This window comes from Battus philenor, unplaced genomic scaffold (assembly GCF_028537555.1).
Source record: "Battus philenor isolate CCGP_79_NKW_IND1 unplaced genomic scaffold, ilBatPhil1.0.hap1 SCAF_11, whole genome shotgun sequence".
NCBI classification, from domain to species: Eukaryota; Metazoa; Arthropoda; class Insecta; order Lepidoptera; family Papilionidae; genus Battus; species Battus philenor.
Window position 1 is genome coordinate 6,480,247 of NW_027181673.1, and position 26,630 is coordinate 6,506,876.

Consider the following 26,630-nt stretch of genomic DNA (forward strand, 5'->3'; position numbering starts at 1 on the left):
TATTTAAAGCATTTAAGACTTATAATTTGAAAAACCTTCCAACAAGTTTACGAGTTTCCAATAAAAATTCAAATATTAGTTGTAAAAGTCATCACAAAAAAACAATAAGAATATTTCGTGAGATCATTATATACAAAAGCGCACTTTGAACAGTTGTAACCATATATTTTAAAGATACCATTATCGAGGAGGTCAGTATAGAAACACTCACTCAATGTAAATCTGTTTAGTATCTAGATCCCACCATGATTCTAGTTTAAATAAAATAAGATTATTCTAGCATTTTTCTGAAGTGACGAATAATCACTATGTGACACATGATCCAAAGTAGATTACAAAATGAATGAATAAATTAATAAAAGGCGTTAAGTAAAAGTTAACAGAATGTAAAATTCCTTCTGTTGTGCTTATTCAATACAATTTATAAGCGTAACGTTTGAAATGTAAATTTATACAAGGGCTCATAAAATTAAACAGCTCGATAAAGCTCAAGGGATTGGAAAAATTATTCAACCGGTGAATAAAGGTTAGTAGTGCGATGTTGTTCATGAAAACATGACTCCTTCGCTTATGTTATAGACATCGCAGGGCAGCTGACTTTTGCACCGGCACATAACGAATAGATGTTTCGTGGAGGGTTCCGCAGCTATTATAACGCAGGGCTGCATTTGACGAGCGCCGCGAGCGACACCTTGGAAAATTGGACGGGAAATATAATTGGAAAATTATTCGGGTTCGCCACTTTCCAGTTGCTCGCGCATTAGTCGGTGGGGGATCTGGAGCAAATATTTTCCACTTTAAATTTTCCGTATATATTTTGGAAAATTCTGATATAACTTATTTTATTTAACATGGCCGAAATGTTTCGTAACATATTTTAATGAACATTCATATATAATTATATGATAATTTCAGTCGTAGGGTGTTCACTGCTTGACTAAGGCGTCTCTTGTATATTTACAATAAGACTGTTGGAAGCTGCTTTTGCATATTGATATAACTGTATAGATAACTGAAAGTGAATCATATATCTCAATAAAATATTTTGTATGATCTATTTGGCAAAATTATAATCTACCTTTTTTGGAATGCCACGTGTCTGTTCAATTTTTATTTAATTTATCTCAATTTTCTAATTTGATATAACGTGTTTTAATTGTACCTACTGTTTGTTTTTTTAGCTTTGACGTTTACCACGTTAATATTGTAAAAGTCAATAACATACTGGTTTGTTACAAGAACAAGTTGATATTTATGTCTAAATTATTCAGAGCGCGCAAGCATCAATAAAAACAACCCCATTCGCACTTCCGCACGGTAAACGTTCGAAATTTACACAACAGAGCTCTTTTTACAGAATAATTTATTCATGCCATTTATCTCGAACAATTGCCATTCGCCTATTTGACGTTCCGCTGCGACGTTACATCTCAATTTTTTAACTTGTTATGCTTTCCAATTTCCTCTCGTGTGTTATTGTCGCACTTCGCCGCCCGCAATTTCGTTACAAACTTGCTCCGAGCTACCTCCGCATGACTTCTGACAGCGGTGCGCGGCGAAACGGTCACGTAGATCTGCCATACTGCTGTAGATTTTCGCTTTGTCGTATTAACGCCGGGAAATTCTTTGACGTATACAATCCACAAAAGCTTTCACAAAGAAGTTCCAATTGTATTAAATGACGCTTCAATATTTTTTAATAATTCATATTACCCTTTTTGAGTTTTCTCCCGAAATTTTTCCTTTTTTTCTAGAGAAAAATTTAGACTTATTTTTTATCATACAATTTATTTTATTATGTTGTTTCTTTTTCGCACATTACTAACTTGTAATGCTTCATGGTGTTTAAATAATTCTTAAATATTCTAATGCGCCTCTTTTCTTCTCTTTTATTCTTTCAGTAGTTTTTATTGACGATTGATTGATGACTGGTATCTATCAATCATATAGCTACAATCAATAATACATAAATTTTAATATCTTTATTGCAATTTTCAAATTTTTACTCTTTTCCAATTTTTTTGTGCTTTGTTGAAATAGTCGAATTCGTCGGTCGAATCTTTATCGATTTTTGCATAAGTAAAACATTTGACGAATTAATTTTGATTTGTTACTTGTATACTCATCGCTTTATAATATACATCATAAGGACTCCCTTAGATTTTCCATTGAACCGATTGATTTGAAGCGGCTTGCATGAGTCCTCCACCAATCTTAACAAGATTGTTTGTTTACTTTGAGCATATCATGTGTACGCTGTTCTTTCGTGGCCGTTCCGTGGTCTACATTCTGTAAGAAATTTTAGGTGCATTACAGTAATTGAATAAGATTATCTTCAAAGGATTTCACACGTCACCACGAAATGTTCCATTTGTTCCCCGACATAACGTTCCTTGCAGCGTTATCCCTTGAGAGTTCACACACGCCTTCACATGTCACCGTTAAATTACCGAGTCTACGTCCGCATCTCATAGGTGCTTTCGACTGAGTACTCTTCGTATGTGTCATCTCTATACAATTTGGCGAACAGTTATATTCACACTATTATTTGCAGCTTCTCATATTTGGATAACTCTGGCGGGATTTACCTTCTACAATACAAATCCTCGCGTTCAACGTAATCTTGCTTCGCGAGTAAACAAACAAATCTACAAATATTGCTCAAACGTTTGGCATTTGAGTGTAATAAGTTGCCAGCGTTGTGTGGCACGTACGTTGTCACCCCAGTTTGTCTGCGAAACGTTCGGCAAACAACGCGCGTGATCGAAGTCCCCTGTGTCGGCTTTCTAAACCCATCTTCCTTTATAAGAATATCACACGATGATACCTGGTTTGTTTAAATTGAAAGAACGTCTAAGACGGGTGGGTTGCACCTTTTGTTTAACTTGAAGTAGCAAAATTAATCATAATTATTTTCACTGAAATATTATAATGACTTGTATTTTGCCAAATCTGGAGCTAGTAAATTTGTAAGTTCGGCTAATAAGACGCAGTTAACCTAATATGGGCATAATCTTCCAAATTCCAGTCATGTACGGGATTATAGTACAGGCGAGTTTAATATCGGGGATTTATACTGAAAAGTGTCGGGATTTTCCTTATTGGCAAACATGGAGGGGACGCGACTGATAATTAATCTGGCCAGACGGATGACACGCCGAGAGGTACAGAATACAAATCACGCATTCGCGCCGTCGTGATGAGGCGCCGAACGTGGCTATAAATTTACAATTGCAATCTTGAATATTTATTCAACACGACCATGACTATATTTGAATATGGAGCCATGGAACTTCTACAAACGGCAACATTAAAAACCTTATTTTTTAAATTCGTTCCTTATGTTTTCATTGAGCAACAAGAGATTACTCGCCTTATGCAGGTTCGTTTTCAGGCTAATGCACATTGTCTGAATTATACAATATCGCTCTGCTCAGTGTAGATATTTAGAGGAATTTGATCTCTTTTAAAAGCAAAAATTTAAAAGACTTAGACCTTTACCAATGAGCAATTGGGCCTGCGTGATAATTTACAGCCCGAACATTACCAGGATATAATAATAAATAATACCAAAATTATTATTATTATTTAGTGTGGGAAAAGATAGAGAAAAAAATGAATATGTAAACATGTCATCATCTTCTCTAGTTTAATGAAACTGAGCTATATTTTTATACAAGGTATACCACCTGACAACGGCAGATTTATACCAAATTACAATAATAGAAAGGACTAATATAAGAACATTTATTGAATCTTAGCTAGAGGTAGCTAAAGATAGAAACAATTTAAAAAAAGGAATCTCTGCTTCATAAGCTTATGTATTCTTTGCAAGAGATCTTTATGAAACATTGCTGCTCACTACTCTTTGTAGTTAAAGCACGTTTCATATAAAGTACTCTTAAAATTGCATATGATATGAACGATATAAATTGAAGTGGCTTAACTCTCGAAACGTTTAATACTATTCTAGACTTGCTGTAGAATATTTAAATTTTAAATAAATCTCGTTAACGCTGCGGGGTTTAATAATTAACATTATACAACTGAACAAGAGCTCTTCGAATATTTTATTTACGAATAGTTAAATGACCTTAATTTTGTTATTCCACATTACAGCAATTTACATAAATCTTTGCAGTAGTTGAGCTTGTTTTTAAGAGATACCTGGACGAATGAAAGAAACCGACATAGGTCAACGGATTGGCAAGTTGAAGGGGCAGTTGGCAGGCCACATAGACCGCAGAACTGATGGCTGTTGAAGTCTTAAGGCAAGTGACGTAAGATGTCCCGGTGGACAGAGGACCTTATGGTCGTAGAAAGGCACTGGATAGATGTCATACGGCAATGATGGTAATGATTAGGTCATACATTTTATTAGTAAATGAATGTCGCTAGAATAATACCGATTACTCTTTGATCCGTAACTGAAGTAGAAAATGTGAAGAAAATTTCTTATTTTTAAGAAGCGTTTGTTTGTGATATGATTCTATTAATATAATTATTGGTATAAGTAGAGTACTATTATTTTATTATTTATATGGTTAAGGTGGTTGCAAAAATTAACATTACGAATTTTTAAAATTTTATAGAAGTACGTTTTATTCAATATCTTAAAGTTATAATATTTGCAAGAGGCTAATGACATTAAGTTAACTTTAATGGAATAAGCATGCTGTGACGGAATATATTTCTTAGATCATAGTTATTTTTATGCTATGTGTATTGTAAATACTTTGTACCATAAGTAATCTGTAAATAAGTACATCCATTTTCAATTCCTTCTATCAATTGACGACCCGCCATTCTATTTTTCCTTGTTAATCAAATCCATCGAAGGTTTATCAGGAAGAAATTCGCCCTTTACGATAATACCACCCTTTGTACTTTACCTTTTACCTATTCATCTGATTTCTTTTTATATCGTGTGTAATGTACAATAGAGTAATGAATTAATATGGACTAGCCGTCGTCGCAATCAGACTTTTCACGCCATGAATATCGATGAAGTTACAAAAACCATACAATCGAATGTGCATTTGTTTATTTACAAAGTGTAACGGAAATGATTAGTACTCATACACGTTGTTCTCAAGTCACGTCCGACATTGTAACGTTAACTGGAACTGTTGCTGTTAAAAATGAACAATAACACTTAAAGCGTTATGTGACTTTATTAAAAGCGCGACAAGGGATTGTTCTGTTTTACTTTGTATTAAAGTGCATGTACATTTTTTTAATCAATAACTATCCCTGACTACTAAATATCGTATGCCATAAATAATATATCCAATGAGAAGGCACATAGCTAAGTGTAATACGAGTTAGGTAGGTTTATATAAAAATATGAAGTATAGTAATTACCAAGAAGTAAATTCTATATGTCTTTTCTATCAAAAGATGATTAATTTATACACAAATATACTGTTAACCCTTAATTAGGCGCATGGGGTCAGGGCCGCTTGAAATTCAAAAAATAATGGCTTACAGTCTTCAGAGCGTGCTAACGCTCTTTCTAGCTTCCTAACTCCCCGCGGGGTACGCAAATTAGTCGCATCCAGAACATTAACTCTTGCGCACACATCGCTGTACTTTAGAGAGCTGACCCCATGCGCCCAGTTACGTTCCATTTTTTGGCAAAGGTAAGTTTTTAGTTTTGTGATTTTTTTTGTGTTTATATTAGTATATTGTTTACTATTTATCTTTGTATGTGTCTATTTTGACACGGTATGATTTCTTTATGTATTTTTGTGTTTTTTTCTATACTTTTTCTTTTCTTTGAATTGAAATGCCTAACGACAAACAAGTATTGCAATGGCTGGATGAAGTGCTTGATGAAGAGTAAGATGTTGCTGGTTCGGATTCGCAAGACGAAACTTTAAACGATGCTGTCACTGATAGTGCTCATATTTCAAAAAGCGGAATTGAGGAGTCTGAACATATCCAAGACATCCCTGTATCAACGGAAGATAATTATTTTTTATCTCGACATACTCAGAGAAACGGCCCGAAAGTGAAATGGTGTAAAGTACCACCATCGAACGCAGTAAGGACCCGAGCACAAAATATTATTTTACATTTATCTGGAATATAAACATATCTGGCATCAACGCATTTGTCATGCACAAAGCGAATACTGAGAAGACTTTGACATATACAAGACGGATTTTCTTGAAGAAAATAGCTGTGGCACTTGTGGAACATCACCAAAAACGTCGCATACAACTACGTGCTGTACCAGCGACAACAAAAAAACGGCTCCATGAAGTTTATAATGTGAACAAGGCGGTTTATCAATCGACAGCTAAGCGCGGGCGCTGTTCATCATGTCCTAGAAAGGACGACAAAAAAGTGCCAACAAAATGTTTCAAGTGTCGTAAATTTATTTGTCAGCAACACTCAAGGATTTACTGCGTCGGATGCAGAACAGAAGATTCCGCTGATGAGGCTGAATAAACTTTATTTCTTAAGTTGATCTCGGCTATGCCAAAAAAATTAGTTTAAAGAGAGGTTTAGTGTTTTGGTTTTTTTTTTATATTTTTAAAGTCATAGTAAGTATTTGTTTCTTAAAGTTAAGTATATAAAGAACTTTATTAATTACTATAGTAATCCATTAAGTTTTATTCCTTTTTGATACTCTTTTCTCAATGTTTTTTTGGGGTCATTTAAGACCCCATGCGCCTAATTGAGTGATTTTCTTAATGCGCCTAATTAAGGGTTAAGTATGTGTTATATGTGTCAGTAATTTTTTTGCTCGAATTAGCGTTTTACTACTGTGGCGCTAAAGCCTTTAGTGATAATGCGCATAAATACAATTGAAACCTATTTACTCTTTTAATTATCGATGTAACATTATTAATAAAAAAATTGTTTTAAATACATTAACATCGGTCAAAATGAAGGCAAGTTTTCATAATATCAAAAATTGCATGTTCAATAACTTTGATTAATATAATAATCAAAGTTAATGTACATAACCTATTTTATATCCACGCATCTTATTTTAACTTATGCTATAGTACTTGAGACTCGCTATGTTTCTAGAGATGATTCAGTTAAATTAGTTTATAATAGCATAAAATTATACATGTAAATAAAGCAAAATACCTTTTCTTGCCATTGTTATAAATAAAGAGTATTGGCACGTGCTCGAAATGTAAATATTTTTCAACAATCGCTTATAAAAATGTAACGATGACGTAATGGCCATAACTGATCGTAGAAATGCGTAGGTGACGAGATTAACGTCTTTCAATGGGTGCGAGTTGAATCAACTCTAGTACTCGCGTCCGGCACAACAAAGCGCACTGTAAATTGTTACATTCCACTTATAATAATAGGTTATTGCGTAAGTAAGAATGCGTTTATGTAAATATTTTATATATAATTATTTGGTACGTTTTTTATACTTTCAATCTATATGTATGTTAATCTAGATAAGAATGTCTTAGCAAATTAAAATCTCGATTTATTATAATCGTAGGTATTTCTATTATCATCATTATTTAGTTTAAGGATTTGCATCGTAGGATGTATAAGTACGGATATTGAAAATATATTTCTCTTACAAAAGAGGGCCATCCGAGCTATTTACGGCTTAGGGCCTCGCATCTCCTTGAGAAAATGGTTTAGAGTGGACAATACTCTTGCAATAGCCTCACAATATATTCATGATAATATTTTGTACATTTACTATATTAAGTTCAAAAAAATCGAGGATGTCCACAGTGTATTTATAAGGAAACGTAAAAACCAGGCTTTACCAAAGTTTCGACTGCAAAAAGTCTCTAATACATTTGTAATAAACGATTATAATTTCTTTTTAATAAAATTCCGCAAAACTAGATTGGATTACCATTAACAGAATAAAAAACGCATATTATAAATAAATTGATGGAAAGAGTCATGTAATCTGAACGAGTCCTTGGCAATGACGTCGGCTGCTTACTTTGATTTCATTTAAGCTATATCTAATAGTGTTTATGTAAATCTGGATTAAACTTTATTAATAAATGTGCTATTGTAGAGTTTCTTATTGCTTCTTTTCAACGACTATAATACCTTGCGAAGCAGAGTGGAATAGAAAATAAAATAGAAATAATACATATTCAACGAATTTTATCTTTATCATAACAAACTCGTTTGTCTACCTTGTTAGTCGTCGTACGCTGGCCTGTGCTTTACTGTCTGTTTTCTCTTCAGAGTCTTTCCAAGTTCCCGGCGGTCATCTGTCCTGCGTGCTATTAGGCGTGCCCATTGCCACTTCAAATTTTTTTACATTTTAAATTTATTATATCATAAATAACATGTTCGAATATTTAAAAAAATGTTTAATAATCAAATTAAGACTCCACTAATGATTTTAACGCTCCGTTCTCCTCCGTAACAAACTGTATTCACGTAAAACTTCCTTTAGGAAAACTTGGCGGAGGGCGTCAGATAAACAGAGAAGTTGGCTAGGGAGAGCAATAAACAAACGCAGGGCGAGCTGTCGGTGTGTTCGCGGGCTGTAAACTGCGGAGGCGGCTTACTGAGCCCTGGCCTGCAAATGCATCACGCGGTAATTAATGGTCTGTCGGGACAGTTAGGGATAAATTGGATCAGTTTTCCACCAAATTCCTGGCATTTGATCGAATGTTTTACGAAAACCGTAGCCTTTTTCACTTTCTATAGAAATGAACATTTTTGAAAAATTTTGGAATTTAAATTTTTTTTTCACTTTTCCAATAGCAATATGTGATTGGAAAAAAATGGACAAGCTCTTAATGTATAGCTCATTTGCTGTCAATTAATGTACAGTCTATCTGTAAATCGAAGGATTCAGAAATAATATATGGCGTAATTGTATTATAGTAAGAAAAATCGTTTTCAAAATTCGAATGACTACATATTAAAATTAATTATTATTTACTATCTGTTTCTGTAGACATTGTTAGACTCAGCCGTTAGCCAGACGTTATTAACCTACCAGATTCAAACAGAAAAAATAAATTAAATATTAAAAGTAATATTTTTTCATAGCATAACTATTATCAATAATTCAATATTTATTGAGCTAAAACTTGTGTATTTAAACACTTTCATTAGAGTTCCTATGACTACAATTCAGTTTGTGCTTGTGTACATTATGTAGTACGTGTGTAAAAAGTAAAAAAAAAATGTCTCCATATTAGATCCACACCACTTCCAACCGGTCAATTGAAAATCTCTGAGAGAGATCTACGTTTAGCAGTGAACGTCTTTCGACTGAAAAGATAATTGTATACTTAAAATTAGTTTGAATAAATTAACTAAACTCTTAAAGAGATAACATTTTTATAGAAAATAATTCAACTCTATATGTGCTCTTTAAAAAACTTACAGAAATGTCTTTAAAATTTAAACAAAAATTTACTGCTCCCTCGGGCGCTATAAACATCGTAAGCAATAAACCGTACCGCACTGTTTCCCATAAAAATTCTACAGATTCAGCGCGTATTAAGTGTTCTCCAGATCTAAGCATCGAAAGTGAAGACTTCGACCCTTGCATTCGACTATTGTTTTAAGTGGGTTACACTTGGCTACGCCCCTGTATTTAGTTGAATTTTGGATAGCGTTTTTTATGTTTCTTTCTTGCGCAAAGGGTCCCTCGCGCTAAACTGATAATGAAAGCGGGGAAATGGGGGAGTATCGAATAGACGGAACGAAGTCTTAGAATGAAAATTTATCGTTACTCGTGTAATGGTTTTCATTACCTGTAATAGGTACATTAATGGTTATCCTTAGAACATAAACACCTGGTTGCCAAAGAGCGGGTAATGTACGGTTACTACTTCTGTTCGGTTTTGTTTATTACAGCATCTACTTAGGAACTTCGGAAAGGCAATTTGCTTTGATTGCTTTTTAGAATTGTATAACGCTATTTGTAGTATATTAAAGTAGTTAAATGGAATATCATTGTAGCCCTAGGATATCCACTGCTAGACATAGAACACCCCGTTAGATTTCTAAAAAGATCGATTGGAAGCGGTGTGAGTTTGACATCTTCCGATTACCTTAACCGAGTCATCTGTTTATCTTGTGGGCAGACATTGCACGCTTTAACATGAATTGTATGGATAAGTATAATATTACTATATGAATGGTGCCTCCATATTTTCTATTCACGGTTGTACGGTCACGTTTAAGTTATAAATAATAAAACTATTTTTCATTGTTTTATATTGTTTCAAATAGTTTCATTAAAAATGTGAATAAATTAAATATCCCAATAAATGTAAAGTTAAATGGCGAAATTATTGCGTTTTTTGTGTGTCATATCTAATAAATATATTCCGGCAAATCGAGTCTTGTTCAGTCTTTCGCGCCCCTCTGATAAACAGTCCGCAAGTAATTTATCTCATTTCCCTCAATTACGAAATTTTCTTGATGTCTCGTGTCAAATAGGGTGAACTCTGGTATTACGGTGCGTGCGGACGTATCAAGACAGAAAATGTTTATTTTGAATAAATATACGACATCAGAAACATATTATTTTTATACATGGAAAACAGATGTATATAAAAGCCCTTTTTAAGCTAAGTAATATTCATTTAAACTCTCACAAAATGCATTGATTATTTAAATTTATATTATTATTGAAATATAAAAAATGTGTAAGGGGAAAATGATGAAATGATGTAAGGGGAAAAGATTATATCATTGGTCATTTGTAGTTAAAAACAAATCATGAGAAATTAATAAAAATGATCTAGTAATAAATCATAAACCTAATAGTAGATATCAAGCAGCTTTTCCGTATTTCCGTCTTTACTTGATCTTTAAACTCCTGTCTTATCCCAAGAGACAAAAACGCCCCCGGCCAGGTCTACTGCAGGGGACCTTAATTAGAAAATAATGTCTAAGCAATTAATCACAGCAGCACACACACAACAACCTTACGCTGAGAACCGTATGTACTATGCTACTTGTTGTATGTGTGTTTGGTCGCTCGGGAGACTGATTTCCAACGGGACGTGGGCAAGGGACGTCTCCACTAGACCTGAAACTGTTTCGGTTCGTTTCACTTTACCGTATTACGATTTACTCATTGTTGTAAAAGTCAAAGGTGAGATTGAAAGCCGTAAGGTTAAAAATGTACTCACTTTTACTACTTGATTTAGTTGCGAATTGTACATAAAAGGAATAACTTAACGTGAAGGAGTATTTATTTCGTATCTTACTTCATCTTCATTAATTTGTAAGTACACATGATAAAGTTTTAATTTTAAAAGTGGTAAAAGGTATATTGCACAAAGGGCTAGGGTGTTATCAGTTCCTCTCCACTACAGCGCTCTGTGGTCTGTTTTAATTATTTCAAATAAATTGCTTTTGGTGCAGTTAATATTGGTTTTTATAATAATATGTAACGATATCGAATCTTAACATGCTTTTGGCGTAATAATTCCAAGAAAATTGTTTAAAACATTCAACATACATAGCTCGCTTATAGATTATTTGACTCATTTAATATGATCGACACCGTGGCATTGGTATGCTCTTTTAAAAGCTACCGTTGATTAACGTATGTGATTATAGTTTTACGAAAGATTAGATATAAAAAGATAACAGTTAGAAACATCTTTTGTTTATGGTGTTTGTTAGCCGCAACAAATCTTCCGGGAGGCCTTGTTACAAACTAAATGAAAGTAATTGGTAATTCAAAACCGCATGGGGATGTAAAGCCGTTATAAAGCGAACAAATTTTCACAAACCCTTTAATCCACCGCTCGGTTATTTCACTTGTCCCCTCTATGGTGAATTTATCCCCAAGCTCTTCTCCCCTTGTTCATGGCAATGTAATTTCGGCGGTTCAAAAGATACTTCTAAATTTGGTTTCTTGTTTTTTGAATATACATTCGGTTTGTCTTTTGTTCTAAAATTATTTGTTACCCGTACCACTGACAAAAGCCTATTAACTTAGTACAAAAACATATTTTTCTTAAATTACAAAAGCAGAATTGATGTGAATTTAAATGAATACGGAGAAAAAAAAGAAAAGGTTTTTTTAAAATTTCCATAAAAATCATTGGCTACATTGTTACGTATAAAATGCAAGCAAGGCAGATGTCGGGGAAGCAGGAGGATAAAGAGGGTCCCACGACGTGGACTGCATTCTTAAATATAGTTGAAAAATCGCATTCACTCAGATGAAGTCTAGTATGGAGAGTAAAAAAGTATTGTAGATATTATTACTAACTTTAATAAAAATATTATTTATAATTATTTAAACTTTCTCAAAATAAACGAATTTAACTTATTACCTAATAATATAAACTGCGATTTATCGTAAAGAAAAACGCAATCATCATCATCATCATCATTTTAGCCTAGGGATCACCACTGCTGGACATGGCCCTATTGATTATCAACAGGACCAGTTGATGCGTCTAAATTCAACTTTTCCGACGACCTTGACAAGGTCGTCTGTCCACCTTGTAGGAGAAAGTCCTTCATTACACTCATCACTTTAGAAGCTTGATGCCCCTGCGGTCATCTGTTCTGCGCGCTATGCCCTGGCTGTTACAACTTCAACTTGCTAGTCTGCTAGGCTGTTAGTTACCTTCGCGTCTACTGATTTCTGAGATGATTAAAAAACAGTTTGCTCAATTCTAAATTCTTCAAGAAATGTTTTCTCAAAACTAAGAATTGCGGCTAACGTCTATAAGTCTTCTTAATCTTATTGTGATCTGTCTGTAATATTTTCTGCAATTGTGGAGTAGGTCCTACCTGGTCAATATTATACTCTGTGTCTTTTCAACTTGTTTATAAACTAGAACCTCAGCGGCTCATTTCTTTAGCTTTTTTGTAAATTAATATTTCATTAAAAGACGTAAAGATAATAATTCATAAATAATGAATATATACAGTACTCAAGAATTAGTTTTTCGCGACAGTTTAACATTCTTTATTAAACACGCAGGGCTTTAACAAAAGAAAATGTATTTTACTTTATAACCAGTTTCAAAAGAATGATCCTTATTCAAGCGGCGGACTGAGGCCTCGAAATCCCTGTAAAAAGGAGATGCCCGCGCGTGAATAGACTTGAGAGCGCTCGAGTTACCTCGCAGACGCGACACGAATAGTGTTATCCACATACAAAACAGCCCGCTGGCAACTGACCACTTTAGCTTCACAAGCTGCAAATTTTTAACACTTCTCCGGTATTAAATTAAATTAGTGAATTTGCTTAAATACGTGTCAGTTTAATGAGTCCTGGCGTATTAAAAGACAGGTATTTTTTATTCAATACTTTGGTAATAAATTAAAGCTTTTAACTAATATGAATAAGCAATCACTTTTAATTTATTGTTTATTCATAGTTACTTATTTTAAAACACAACATGACGTCACTTCTGTGCATTTGATGATAATTTAGATCAGTTATTTAAAAAAGAGCTGCACTTGCACTACGTTTTTGCTTAATGCCTTATGAATAAAAATGTTATATATGTCTCTGGAATGTAGTATTAACAAATACGTGCAAAAGTTATAATATGAAATGTACGTTCTGAATTTTAAAGATACCTAACTAAATTTAGCCTAATGTCTGGAGTCCAATGCAAAAAGACAAAAAAACCACGTAGTTTAGTCACGTGCGTCGGAATAAATTATGGTAAACTTAATTAAAGAGCAGCGCTGTAGCGCTTTGAGGTACGCGGTCCCAAAAGCTTTTCTTTGAGTTATACTTCAAAATATATAACATCACACGTGCAATTTACTGTGCTTCAATGATTCGCTTATCGGTTGATCATAGGGAGAGCTTGCCTTAAACAGTATAGTAGAGTTTTTCGATTGTAGGACATTTTTGGATGACTCTCTGACGAGGAATTCTCTGAGCACGTATTGTTAGGATAAGTGTGATATGTGACTTTAACATTTCCATTTAAAACACATAGTCATATTTATGCTAGATAAGTCTACAGTTACATGAAGTGAAACGTTCAGGGTTCGTGTGCTGTTCATGTCGGTAAACGCTAAATAAGCAAAACAAGCTTTTTACATCATTGTCGTCATTGTAAGTATAAATTATAGGTAATCTTGATCTCGGTGTTTAGCACTAATCTGTGTAACAACTCCTGAAGATGCCCCGTGGAGGGGTGAAACACGTGTTGGGTGAATTTACGGTGGCGGTTGTGTAGTTTGCATTGTCTGTCGCATGCGCATTTACGAGCGGGCTGGCGGGCGGTGCACTTTCATGCACGACAACCACTGCATGTGCGGAGGTGGCTAGATATTGGTCCTTTCTTATTTAGGATGGACTTCCGCAATGTAAGGCCTGAATCCATTAAATATTTAATCTTGATTTTTTGTATTTTCATTTTTTTAAATTCTCGCTTTATGTAACACAATTACTAGCACAGATTTTTCACAACTTACTTCTGCAATATTTGGTTTGTCATTATTTTAGTATACTCAAACCACTTACTAAGTAGATATGCATGGAAACGTTTTAATAGTTTTAATATATATTTCAATATTTGTAAAATAAACTAGCAAAAGTAAATTGCATATAAAGATATTTATTATCTAATTTACCTTTACATAACTAAATTTAAAGCTCATGGATTTGATTAACCGTATATGGTTTTTGATACATCTAATGTAGTATACAATACATTTATTTGACTGTCATTTAGAACAATCACTGAATGTCTCAATTCAATGTAATGTTTTGTTCCCAGGATGTTCTTCTCAAATACTAAGGATATACCCGATGCAGAAGCAGCAAACAGTGGCCGTTGGCAAGTCCGTCGTTCTTACTTGCCAGGCTGAAACGCAAGATCCAGCTCTGGTCACCCAACCTCAATGGAAGGATCCTAAAGGATTTGTTATTAACGAAGCCGCGTAAGTATTAGCTTAAACTTTATTATCAAGTATCGGATATTTTGATGCATATTATATTAAGCGGGAACCTTATAATAAAAAGAATTTCAGGTAATTCGAATGCGTCAGTAAAACGATTAACTATGTGTGCTTGTACAAATGAGACAAAAAACTATTTCTGCTTGTACCCACTCTCACACTCTGTAGACCCTCATAAATAGTTACGATTATCAATTGATGTATTAGTATTTTTCATTGAAGCCAATTCCGTAATTTTTAGCGAATTAATAGCTTTTGTAAACGTATTTTTGAATATAGTGTCACTATTTATAAATCTTGTAACTCCGCATATGAATATTGTTTGTTTAAGAAATCAAAATTAAATTTGAATATTGGCTAAGACGATAAATTCTTCTAAGAATTTATTGAGTATTAATAATCCGGCCTTTCTTTAATGTTTATCAACTACGTCTTATTCAAAAGCAAACGAACGATTTGGTTAATTTATCATTAGCAGTTCATTGAAGCAGTCTCCATAATTTCGTAACAAAATAATGGCTTAGGTATATACCTCGAAATATATATAATTACTAGCTGATCCCGCAAACGTTGTTTTGCAAAAAAATTAAGTTTTTAATTGACAAATAAAAAATAAGAGTTGATCGTAGAGGGGTGAAAATTTAGGGTTGTATGTATTTCTGTATGCTGTATCATAATAAAATAAAAACTAAAAAATTTGTCTAAAATATAAATAAAAATAATATAGGGGTGGACCACCCTTATCACTTAGGGGTATGGAAAATAGATAGTAGCCGATTCTCAGACCTACTGAATACGCATATAGAATTTAGTAAAAATCGGTCAAGCCGTTTCAGAGGAGTTCAAATTTGAACACCGTGACACGAGAATTTTATATATTAGATAACGTCAATCTCATTCTAATTACCGCTGTGTCCCTTTTGGTTATTTTTATGTTATGTTTTTATATTATGACGCAATCACTGACTAGATTTTCTTAAAAAGATTGCTTCATATATGTATATAACTGTATCAATTATACGCTGTAAATATTTAGAAACTATTCAGTTTGCTAACCTTATCAAGGTTTAGGTATATTATTTAATAAAAAGCGTGTGTTTTTTTAATATACGTATTCTCATTTTTTATTTAAATTAGTCCTGGGACCCGTCCGGAGATCTACACGGAGGCAATGCCGGCCATACACTCGCAACTGTTGTACATATCGTCTATCACTCCTGCAATGGCGGGCAATTATACTTGTGTCGCGACGTACGCCAACATGCCACTCAACGCCAGTGTTGTTTTGGATACTTTCGGTATGGGAACACTAAGTTTATGGCTTTCTATTATTACCAAACATAACATTGAAATCTTATTTAAAACTTCGTTTATTGAAATTTAGGAGCTCATTTGGACTAAACATTCATCTATTTGAAATTATATTTTTATTGCATTAATTACTCTCACAAACTGCTTTTATCATTAGTCGATTTTTAATGACAATTAAAGACAAACAATCAAAATTGATCATATTTCGCTATAATCGCCTATGCTTTTAACGCTATATTTTTTGCTTACGGCTATCGACATATGTCTTTAACTTATTTATATGATTTACAGTTGCTATTACATGGGTAAATGCTAATGAAAACCAATTCGCGACTAAAGGTAAAGATTTCAAAATAATGTGCGAAGTCACCGCAGAGCCTGCGCCCTCGGTTGATTGGTTTAAGGAAGGAACTACAGTAAGTAATTAAACTGCAATATTCCCAACTTATGTATATATTAATAAGTGTTAACAATGATTTGTGTATTTTAGATTGTAACTTCGGATAGATACGTGATCCATACGAACGGATTGTTGATTAAAAATGTTGAAGAAAGTGACGACGGTACATACACTTGTCGTGCGGTTGTCATACAAACAGGGGAGCTGGCAGAAAGGAATATAAAACTAGAGGTAATTTTTTTGTGTAAGATAAATAAGTATTAAAATGATCTAGTGATAACAAAGTTATTATATAGGTATATACGGCACCTGAAATGGAAGAACGTGAACCGAGAGTAGAAATAAAAGAAGGTGAATCCGCAGCAATTACATGCAAGGCAAGAGGTAAACCTCCTCCAACTTACACATGGATAAAGGCAAACACACGTGAGGTAGTATCAAGAATATTTTTAACAGTATTTCATTTTTTTAATCATTGAACTCCAATTTAAAGTAACCGATTTTATTTCAGAATTTGGCAACGACTTCAAGATACAGCGTTAATGATAATACAGGTCTGCTAACGATTGACAGAGTCGAAGCCGGTGATTACGGAAAATATATTTGTAGCGCAGTCAACCAGGCTGGTCAAAATGAAACTGAAATCGAAGTAGAAGTCCTAGTGCCTCCGAAAATATTCGAACTGTACAATACGACAGCAGCAGAGAAGTCTGATGGAAGACTAGAATGCAAAGCTACGGGGAGACCTGCACCTCGCTTAACTTTCCGAAAACTAAGTAATAGTGAGCCATTCTTGAATGGGCCTAACGAAGACGGGAGGTATGTTACCATGCGTGCGTCTCATTACGAAATTTATAAAAGCTATTTTACATTTATATTCGTATAAAAAGTTCATTGGTGTACCAATTTCAATACCAGATTTTTAATTGTTGCAATTTTGATTCAGGATTATTATAGAGAGCACCAATCGCCAGACCGGTGATCAAATGCAATCATCTGCAGTTATCTCGATAGCTAAATTAAACCGAAGCGACGATGGCTTGTACGAATGCTTAGCTGAAAATGAAGGTATGAATCCTATTATACTATTATGGTTTTGCTTCGCAAATGGGACATGCGTAATTATTTTTTTCGTTTTAGGAGGACAAGCTAGAAAGAATGGTCATTTGACTGTTCATTTCAAACCATCGTTCCAACATATGTCTAATGTTCCTATATGGAGTTGGAATAGCCAACCAGTCAACATAAGCTGCATAGCAGAGAGCATCCCAAATGCCACTATCAAATGGAAGTTAGTAAAATCTATTTACGCTATTAAATCTTTGTTGTGGATTGTTTGCTAATTTTGTGTAATTCATTTTTTTAAGGTTCCACGATTACGATCTTGTTGAATCCCCACACGTACAGATTTATGGCTCAGGACCTATCAGCTATGTCACAGTGATTCCAGTAGATCGCAAATTATATGGCGTTTACAAATGCATTGCTACTAATACACTCGGTGAAGCAGATCACATTATACAGTTGCGTGAAGCGTTCCCCCCAGGTCCAGTTTCGCAGGTAAAAAATTTAGGACTCAAACTCTGAAAGCAGTTTAATTTTGCTTTCTTAAAAATGTCGTACTTTATTAGTTACAATCTTTCTTTGTTTGAAAAAATAAGTTACTTAAATTGTCGTTGTCAAATTAATATCTACAATGGTTATTTTGTAAAGAAATTAACATTGCCAAAATCATTATTTATTTTTAGCACTGTACAGTCTGGCAAATTTTGGACGCAATAAACTGTTTTCTTAGATATACTTTATAATTTTTCTTTTATTTGTCAATGATACAAATCTTAGTTTTACAACGAGAAAATTGATACTACATATTAAAGAAAAATAAAAAATATCTGATTTTAGGTTAAACAAGAAACGATAACCGCTACATCAGTATCATTTAACATTGTTGGCCCGGCAGAAGATATGGGTCCACCAACCTTGGCTTTTACGGCGCAGTACAAAGAAAATGGGAATTTTGACTGGAATTTGGCAATGAATAGAACGTGGTCTGTCAGTTCTCCCTACATAGTGGAAAATTTGACACCTATGTTTACATATGACTTTAGATTTGCAGCTGTTAATCAAGTTGGAGCTGGAACATGGGGAGCACCGATTACTGTTGTTATGCCCAGAAGGTAATACTTTATCTGAAGGTCTAACTTATATTATTAATGTAACTTAATAACCCACATTATTTTTGTATAAAGGTCACCACCGGAACAACCCAAATGGCGGGAAACTATTAGCTCCGAATCATTATTACATGGTAAATTCGCCGACCGATACGAACTCCAATGGAAAATTCCAGCTCATAATGGAGAACCGATCGATATGTATGAAGTGAACTATTGCCCAGTAAGTCGATTATTTCTATTTATAATGACATGTTTACTTTCAAAGTTATTGACAACGTACTAATTTATAGGTCTTAAAAGTAAGCGGGGAGTGGCGTGTAGCCTCAGAATCGCAATGCGATGTCGAAGAGCTGAAATCGTACGAGGCGATCAGTTACGAAGTTAGAGGATTACAACCCGATACTCGTTATAGAATGCAAGTCCGTGCCCACAACGTGCTGGGTTACTCCCTTCCCGCCCAACTCTATGTCCAGACTGCCCTTGGTGAGTACAGCACAGAGAATATCAAACCTCACAAGGCTGGCTTCTACAACGTCTATGCCGCTACTGATAAGCAGTCTTCGTCGACCGTCACCACTTCATGTGTTTCAGTCCTATTCATAACCCACCTGTTTTGTTTATTTCTTTGAACTTTTTTTGTGATACTTGTGTCAGTGTTCGTTGTTGCTATTAACGCTGTTTCAAATGCGATTCATTTCATAGTAACCATTTGTGTTTATTATTTTATTTTGTAAAAGTACAATTTTATGTTAACTTTAATTAAGAATAAGCAGTGTACGTTTATTTTATTTTGTGTAATGTTGGCAAAAGAATTTGTTTTTCACACATTTTTTGTACAAATCATAATGTAATTGTTTTTAACTTCTTGCCGCCTTTCGCTAAACATTATTTTATTAATTTATCACGTCTCATGATTCCTTAGATTGTACTTTATAATTACTTATGTAATCAAAATGTTCAGATAAATAGTACTATGTGCGTCACAGGTCCTACAGAAATCATTTGTGCATGTACATAACCACCACATTTAATGATGCCTACTTTTGAATGTAATTTGATTTATTTATGTTGGTGTTATTTTATGAAATGTGGTAAGTTTCATTTGATTCCTATGTTGATTTTAATTTCATTGGTATAGGATTGAATTATTTTGTATTGAATAATATAAGATTTTATCCGATGGTAATGTTTTTAGGTAACCCAAATGGAAGTACAAGCATTTTCCAATGGGCTCCATCTAAAATGGACATCTTAACAACGCTTCTGCTTTTATATTTCGTAATATAAATACATAAGTCTAACCGTAATTATCCTTCGTAAAATAATGAAGTCCAAAGACGACTGTTAATTAAGAATAATTTTTGTGATAAAACGATTTGTTGATGTATAAGTATAAGTACGACTATCGCTTGTGTTACGAACGAAAATTTATCATTTGATGATGCATGCACTTAAAGCCTATGAAGCTCTATACGAAATTTATAATCGTTATTATAGGAAATTAAAATTTTTATCGAAAGTAATATCTCCTAGGGCTTTAAACCTATATTGACCCTTGAAGACTTTGTATAAGAACGTTAATGATTTAAGTAGTAGATAAATCGGTATAAATACACTGCCAAAATGTTTGAGCGCGTTCACTGTTCGACGTACGCCAATACTTTGAACGTATTGTCTTCTTAAAGTAGGTAGAGACACTTATGTACGAATTTTTGACGACTATTTTATTCCATTTCGTAAGACTTAGATTAAATTTTACTAGCTTATTGTGAAGAAAATCGTCCAGTTGCTCTAGATGATGTCATTACTGGGCTGAATATTAAAGGAAAGCAACTAAAACAAGAAGAGCTCAACGGAAGTTTTGGAATTGTGAATAGATCAGGGATATGACCAATGTGTAAAAAAAATAAATGTTTCTAAAACGAATACAGTTATTTGTTAGCTATATCCAAATAAAAAGAATGAATGAAGTTGCAACACAAAGTGCAAAAGCACTTCATTCGTTTTAACCCATTAGACCCCCGCACCAATCCCGAAGCTGAGCAAATAATATTTTACTAATAAATTATATAAAGTGTAATATATGTATAAAGTCCTATAAAAGAAAGCTGTCAAGATGCTTATCAAGAGATCAATCCAAAGTCCCTTTTCATTTGACAAGTGTGTTTGTGTCGCCCTGACTGACATTAGGTAAATATATTTTATATTAATATGTTCCGTAGATTTAAATCCTGCTACTCGATTATCCTTCGGAATGAATTAATTAATATTGCATGACCTTCTTGCTGGTTTGTGTTCCCTTCATACCATCACGAAATAACCTGTCAATACCATCAAGCATGGTTAATACTGCATTATAAAATGCATCACTTATAAATCATCTATGTAATCTTTTTTAATCGGTGTTTAGAAATGTCATTTTAGGTGACATCACATTAATGTGTATTTTATTTACTTTTGGTTCCTTAGGTTTATGTAGCCTAAAGTATTTTTAATTATGAATGGTTTATAGTTTTGAAACTGCCAAATAGACAGGAATTTAAATTGGTGATTATGTATCAAATATTATTAATTATATCTCATCTAATTGGCATAATTAGTAACTTATGAAATTTGGTTGTTTCGATTAACGTTTTGTCCTAGATTATTGTAGAACTTTTGTGGTTTTGATTACTTCCGCTAACATAGTTGCAGCTTACATCGTTGCAAGTTTAATGTAATTGATGTTAATTAAAAATATTTGCAATGTTAATGTAATCCAAACCGCAAATCTTTAAAACAGTTAATATTCAAAACTAAGGTGATGGTTTTATGGAACCAGAATTATATTTAAATCTTATGTATTTAATTTTTAAAATTGTTATATAACTGTAGACAATCAGGTGCGCTTATTTATAAATTGAAATGTTTTGTCATGGGGTTTGAAATGTTTATTTTGCGTTCAGTACATTTTTTTGGAATGTTCGCATCTTGACAACTTTTCTTTCCTGTTATTATTTTTAATTGTAAGGCTCATACTCGTGCATCATAGACGTCCTAGAATTCTGCTATCATCATTTTTCATTATTTCTGTTCCATTCAAACCCCATTTCACACGGACGGAGCGCTTTTTAAACAAAGCAAATTCTTATATGCCACTTTATTTGCATTATCATTACTTATACTCTACTGGTGATTGGGTGCACGTTTTATTGGATCGAACGCACTCTCTGTTCACCATAGAACTTATTGTTATGATTCATGTAACGCTTAGTATGTTTTCTACAAAAATCACTCGCATAACTAGCACTGGCGCCAACATGGTACTTACAGTCACTGCCATGATATCTAACATAAATAACTTCAACGCATCAAACTAACTAGACAAAGAACAGTAAATATCTAGGCTCTCTATTTGGTAATCAAAATTATTTTTACAAAATTCTTTTAAATATTGTTTACTGTTCTTGCCTGTGTTGTGATAACTTTTGTATGTGTATTTTAACAGTTTTAAAATCCACAGGCGTGGAACGTTCCGGATTTGCCCCACCTCAACTTCTGTCAAGTGGCACCATTATAGGAGTGGCATTAGCTGGCGTGTTCATCTGTTTGATTATTGTGGACCTGTTGCTCTTCTGCTTTAGACGTCAAGGTGTCATCGCGACTATTTGTGGCAAGCGGGCAAAAAAACATAAGGAGGATGAAGCAAAATTGGGAAGGTGAGTTATTATTATTAAAAACATTGTTACCATCAAATATTCGTAATATCATCGACATTTTTCAATTCTCTTTTCTCGATATCAATTCGTTCCTGTTTTCCCTTCCGTGTTCCCGTGTCTGTGTTAGTGTCGATGAGAGATGTTTCTGCCCGCTAGTCTGTACGGTTGGCGCTTCCCGCTCCCTTATTGCAGTATGAAGCCGCGCGCGCCGCCCTCCCCCGCGCCCCTGCCGCCGCCAGTCAAGCTCGTACCGACTCCGACGTAAGGCACCATGGAACATTGCCTGCATGCTTTGTTTGTATACGGCGCTGCCTCTCAAAGTTGACGTTGATCGAATTGTTCAAGCTGTGAAACTTAACAATTAACTTTATTAAACCCGACTACGACAAACCTATCACGAATAACTTCCTAACGATCTATGTCCTAATATATAATATTTAAACTATATGATAACGTAACTTAGTTCATGTAATGAATGTCTTTTAAATTTAATTATGTTTCGTGTGAATTAACAAAAAATTCAATGTCTTTGCACGGAACTAAACTTTGCAGAGATTGATTATGTAGCTCATTTGCCAGCACAAAGCTTTTATATTTTTCCCCTATCTCCAATAATTTTGGCAAAGTGATTACTCTGAAATATATAAGATTTTTATTACAATGCGACACACCTATAACTTCTAACAGTACAAAGTTTTCTGTGACAGATAGTACATAATCATTTATTTTAATGTAGTAATGTGTGTGATTTTTCTTACTAAACAATTATCGCGTCATGTATTATTTCTAAAACAATTGATCATAGATAACTTTATCAAAAAATAGTACATTAATTGACAAATGAGCTAAACATTAATCCTCAAAGGTTTTTGCACCTATTTCTAATCAACATCAAACCTGTATATAAGAGAGCCAAAGTTTAACTTGAAAACTCAAACATAAAAAAGTGATTTCACCGTAGTCGGGTAGTCGAGCTAGAGTACGATGTCATTCGATGTAACGCGACTTTTTCTGAGGCCGCCGGTTTGTAAATATTAATTTGATCGAAAAGCTTAGCGTCATAGCCTTTGTAAATATTGCCGGACTTGGTATTGGTATCAAATGGCAGCTATTTTAATTGTGTAGTTGGAGTAACAGGTCTGGTTAAGTGAACGTTTAAATCACTGTGAAATTGAAATGCAAACCCAAGCGCTACGACTTAGAGAGAATTTAGTTTGTGAAACGTGTTAAATTGCCTGGAACATCTCTTACGGCAATGTAACATTTCTCCTACTTTATGTTACATAATCTTATACCTACCGTTTATTCTAATAATATCGATTTATTTAAATATTCACATATTTATACTAATAAAAGTACATTTCTTCCTTCACGCCGCATCTCGTCTTGTAGCTATATCCCGACCACACCAGTGTAAGACATAATTCATTACCACATACTTTTTTTTATTGCGCTCTCGTTTATTTGCATAGTGCTGCTTGTTTTAATTTGCATTGTTTGCTTTATAGTGTGGTGTTTATACTTTATTTATACAAATAGCTGTAAATTGGCTTCTTTATCTTATTTACTTCAATTGGTTAACATTGGTACTATTTAAAAAAAAAAGTTTTTATGATGAGATTCGTAATTTATTTGTTTTACTTGCCATAAGATATCTTTATTTAGCTTATACGCAATGTAATATGTACGCGTATTTCAAATCGATTCGTGGTTTTTTTGGTTTTTAGTAATTTGGATTGCATAGTAAATCTGTAAAGGCTGTAGTGTGTTATTGTGTATACAACATTAATACTATTAAGTATTTAAGAATTATGTTCGCTCATCGCAAGGCGAAAATAGTAACGCTGTACGTTGTTACTCTGACTGAACAGCGCGTTGTCTCTTTTTTGTCTTGCCGTGAGCGTTAATGACGTAAATATTTAATTTTAATACAATGAACTCCCCAGAGATGAAAAGGAGCCTCTAAAAGATACGGGCGATGATACAATAAAGCGGAACTCCTCTGTTGAATTCGACGGTCGCCGCGTCTACGCTACAAGTGGGACCATCATTGGCAAAAACTCTGCCGTGTAAACCCAGGGCTTACTTATACGGCTTGTTGCAAACATTAAGTCATTAAGCATGCTAAATTCTTTTATCATATTGGAAGTATTTTATTGAATATCGAGTAACGCTTGTGTGATTGTGGCGAACGCCTCCAGTATTCGAAACTGCCAAAACACGAATTATCTTTTTTTAAATTTAAGTGTATAACCAGCTTTACTGTCTCATTAGGTTTATCCTAAAATTATCGTGTTATATTACATTTATGTAGTATGTTTAATAAGAATATTTAGGTTATCAATCGGTTTGTAATTCACCCCGTTCCATAAGGTACAAAGCGTGCCTTCTAGCGTACTCGGTACTTGCAATGAGGGTATTTTATTATAAGTGATTGTACATATAATAAAGTTATAGCATTTAATATAAAAGTCACAAACGTAACGTGTGCTCAGCAATTCCGATGAAATTATTGACATTTAGAAAAAGTTTAATGCATATTGTGTATCAACTAGTTCGTCTGTTACGAAACAGTTATATGTACAGTAATATTATTTCATCGAAAAAATATTACAAAATCAATACGTATTAGCTAACCTCTATTCTTTTATAAATCGTATCCGTAGAAATCGTCATCTATATTGCTTTATGATTAGTAATAGTGAATATTTACCTAACAAAACTGTAGTAATTCTTTATATTTTAGTTTTATAGTAATATGTTCATTTAAATCGATAAAAATCACAAATATTTAAAAAAAATACCTTGTAAATATTCCTTAAATTTTGTAAATAATTTATTTTAAGTTGAATCTTATTATTTAACGATTGGTTATCATGTCATTTTATGCATTTAAAATAGTTAACTGGAACACAGATCTCTACACATATAGGGTGTTTTATTTAGTTTTGTATCCGGTGTCAGTTATTAAGGTATTGATAAGTCTACCAGTGATTATCAACCTTTTTGTCACGGCATATTATTGCCGATTTCAAAATTAAAAGATACGTGTTAAAGTTGTTTAACTACAAATAAACCGTGTTATAGTTTTTTTTTATTATAAAGGTATTTAAAAAATTGTCTGTGGACTGAACCATAGTCGCTGGAACGTTAAACCGGCAAGCGCAACGTAAGACGTTTACCCACAGAGGAGCTTATCAAGTTCGTTGTATGACGCTGTATGTAAACCTTTTTTAACCGGTTTTATTGGATATTTATTGGGAGACGTCTATTTCCGTCAGTGGATGTCCTACGTCGATGATGATGATAAATGATATTTTAAAAAAAGTGTTATTAATTCCTACAAACTTTTTTTAATGTTTCGTGTTACAGGTTGAGAATCACTGGTCATTCATACATTATAGGTTCATATTAGTCGTAATGTTTAGAATTTATGCTGTTACTAGATGTTTTCTAATCCTACCTATATACTTAACGGGTTTCTTACAATATTCCACTAATGTAATCTCTTCGTTACATTGACTTCATGTGGACCATATTTACAGAAAATATAAATAGATAACATAATTTATTTTAATTACGTTTTATACTCATTATTTATTAGTTTTTTAAATACTTTAAATCGTATTTGTTAATTAACTTATATTATTACAAGCCATTTTCTACTACTGAGAATACAATTTTAAAATATTTTAATTTTTTAACTGGATTGCGGTATTTTGACATTTTATACATCTTGTTAAAATTTATATACTATGAAAGATAATTTTAGTACTATTTTTAATTTTCGCATGATAAGCCCTAGTGTCTTATTCCTGTATTTCTTCTGTATAATAAGGCTTGATAGTTACATAAGAAGCCAATGAGCCTTGTGTTAGTCTCCTTATCAGCTTTTGGATGAATGTCGACTTTGTATGATATTTGTACCAAATCAAATGCGCATTTTTATAAAAAAAATAAATGTCTTTATTATATTTACGTGTTTTATTTCATTGTTTACCCTCCAATATGGATGCTAGTTTGGTTTGTTGATAAACAACACATTATAACAAAAATTCACCAACAAAAAGTTGAACTGGACAGAAACATATGCTTTAATTTCCCGAAGACGCGACGACCTTAAGACAGGCATCATTCAAAATATTTCACAGCCATTTGAAA

General features: G+C 33.5%; 1 protein-coding gene across 1 annotated transcript in view; it reads left to right on the top strand.

Annotated features, from left to right (window-relative positions):
* The window catches only part of Fas2 (fasciclin 2), a 120,745-nt gene extending 94,326 nt beyond the window's left edge, over positions 1 to 26,419 (top strand). Inside the window, exons 2-16 of the mRNA XM_068771464.1 lie at positions 14,703 to 14,865; positions 16,021 to 16,181; positions 16,486 to 16,610; positions 16,685 to 16,825; positions 16,891 to 17,025; positions 17,106 to 17,413; positions 17,541 to 17,662; positions 17,735 to 17,885; positions 17,962 to 18,154; positions 18,497 to 18,771; positions 18,844 to 18,991; positions 19,062 to 19,254; positions 22,274 to 22,469; positions 22,626 to 22,730; positions 24,416 to 26,419. Of these exons, the coding sequence (XP_068627565.1) occupies positions 14,703 to 14,865; positions 16,021 to 16,181; positions 16,486 to 16,610; positions 16,685 to 16,825; positions 16,891 to 17,025; positions 17,106 to 17,413; positions 17,541 to 17,662; positions 17,735 to 17,885; positions 17,962 to 18,154; positions 18,497 to 18,771; positions 18,844 to 18,991; positions 19,062 to 19,254; positions 22,274 to 22,469; positions 22,626 to 22,730; positions 24,416 to 24,542 (2,543 nt within the window). The 3' untranslated portion in view covers positions 24,543 to 26,419. The remainder of the gene's footprint in view (positions 1 to 14,702; positions 14,866 to 16,020; positions 16,182 to 16,485; positions 16,611 to 16,684; positions 16,826 to 16,890; positions 17,026 to 17,105; positions 17,414 to 17,540; positions 17,663 to 17,734; positions 17,886 to 17,961; positions 18,155 to 18,496; positions 18,772 to 18,843; positions 18,992 to 19,061; positions 19,255 to 22,273; positions 22,470 to 22,625; positions 22,731 to 24,415) is intronic.
* The last annotated feature ends 211 nt before the right edge of the window (positions 26,420 to 26,630 follow it).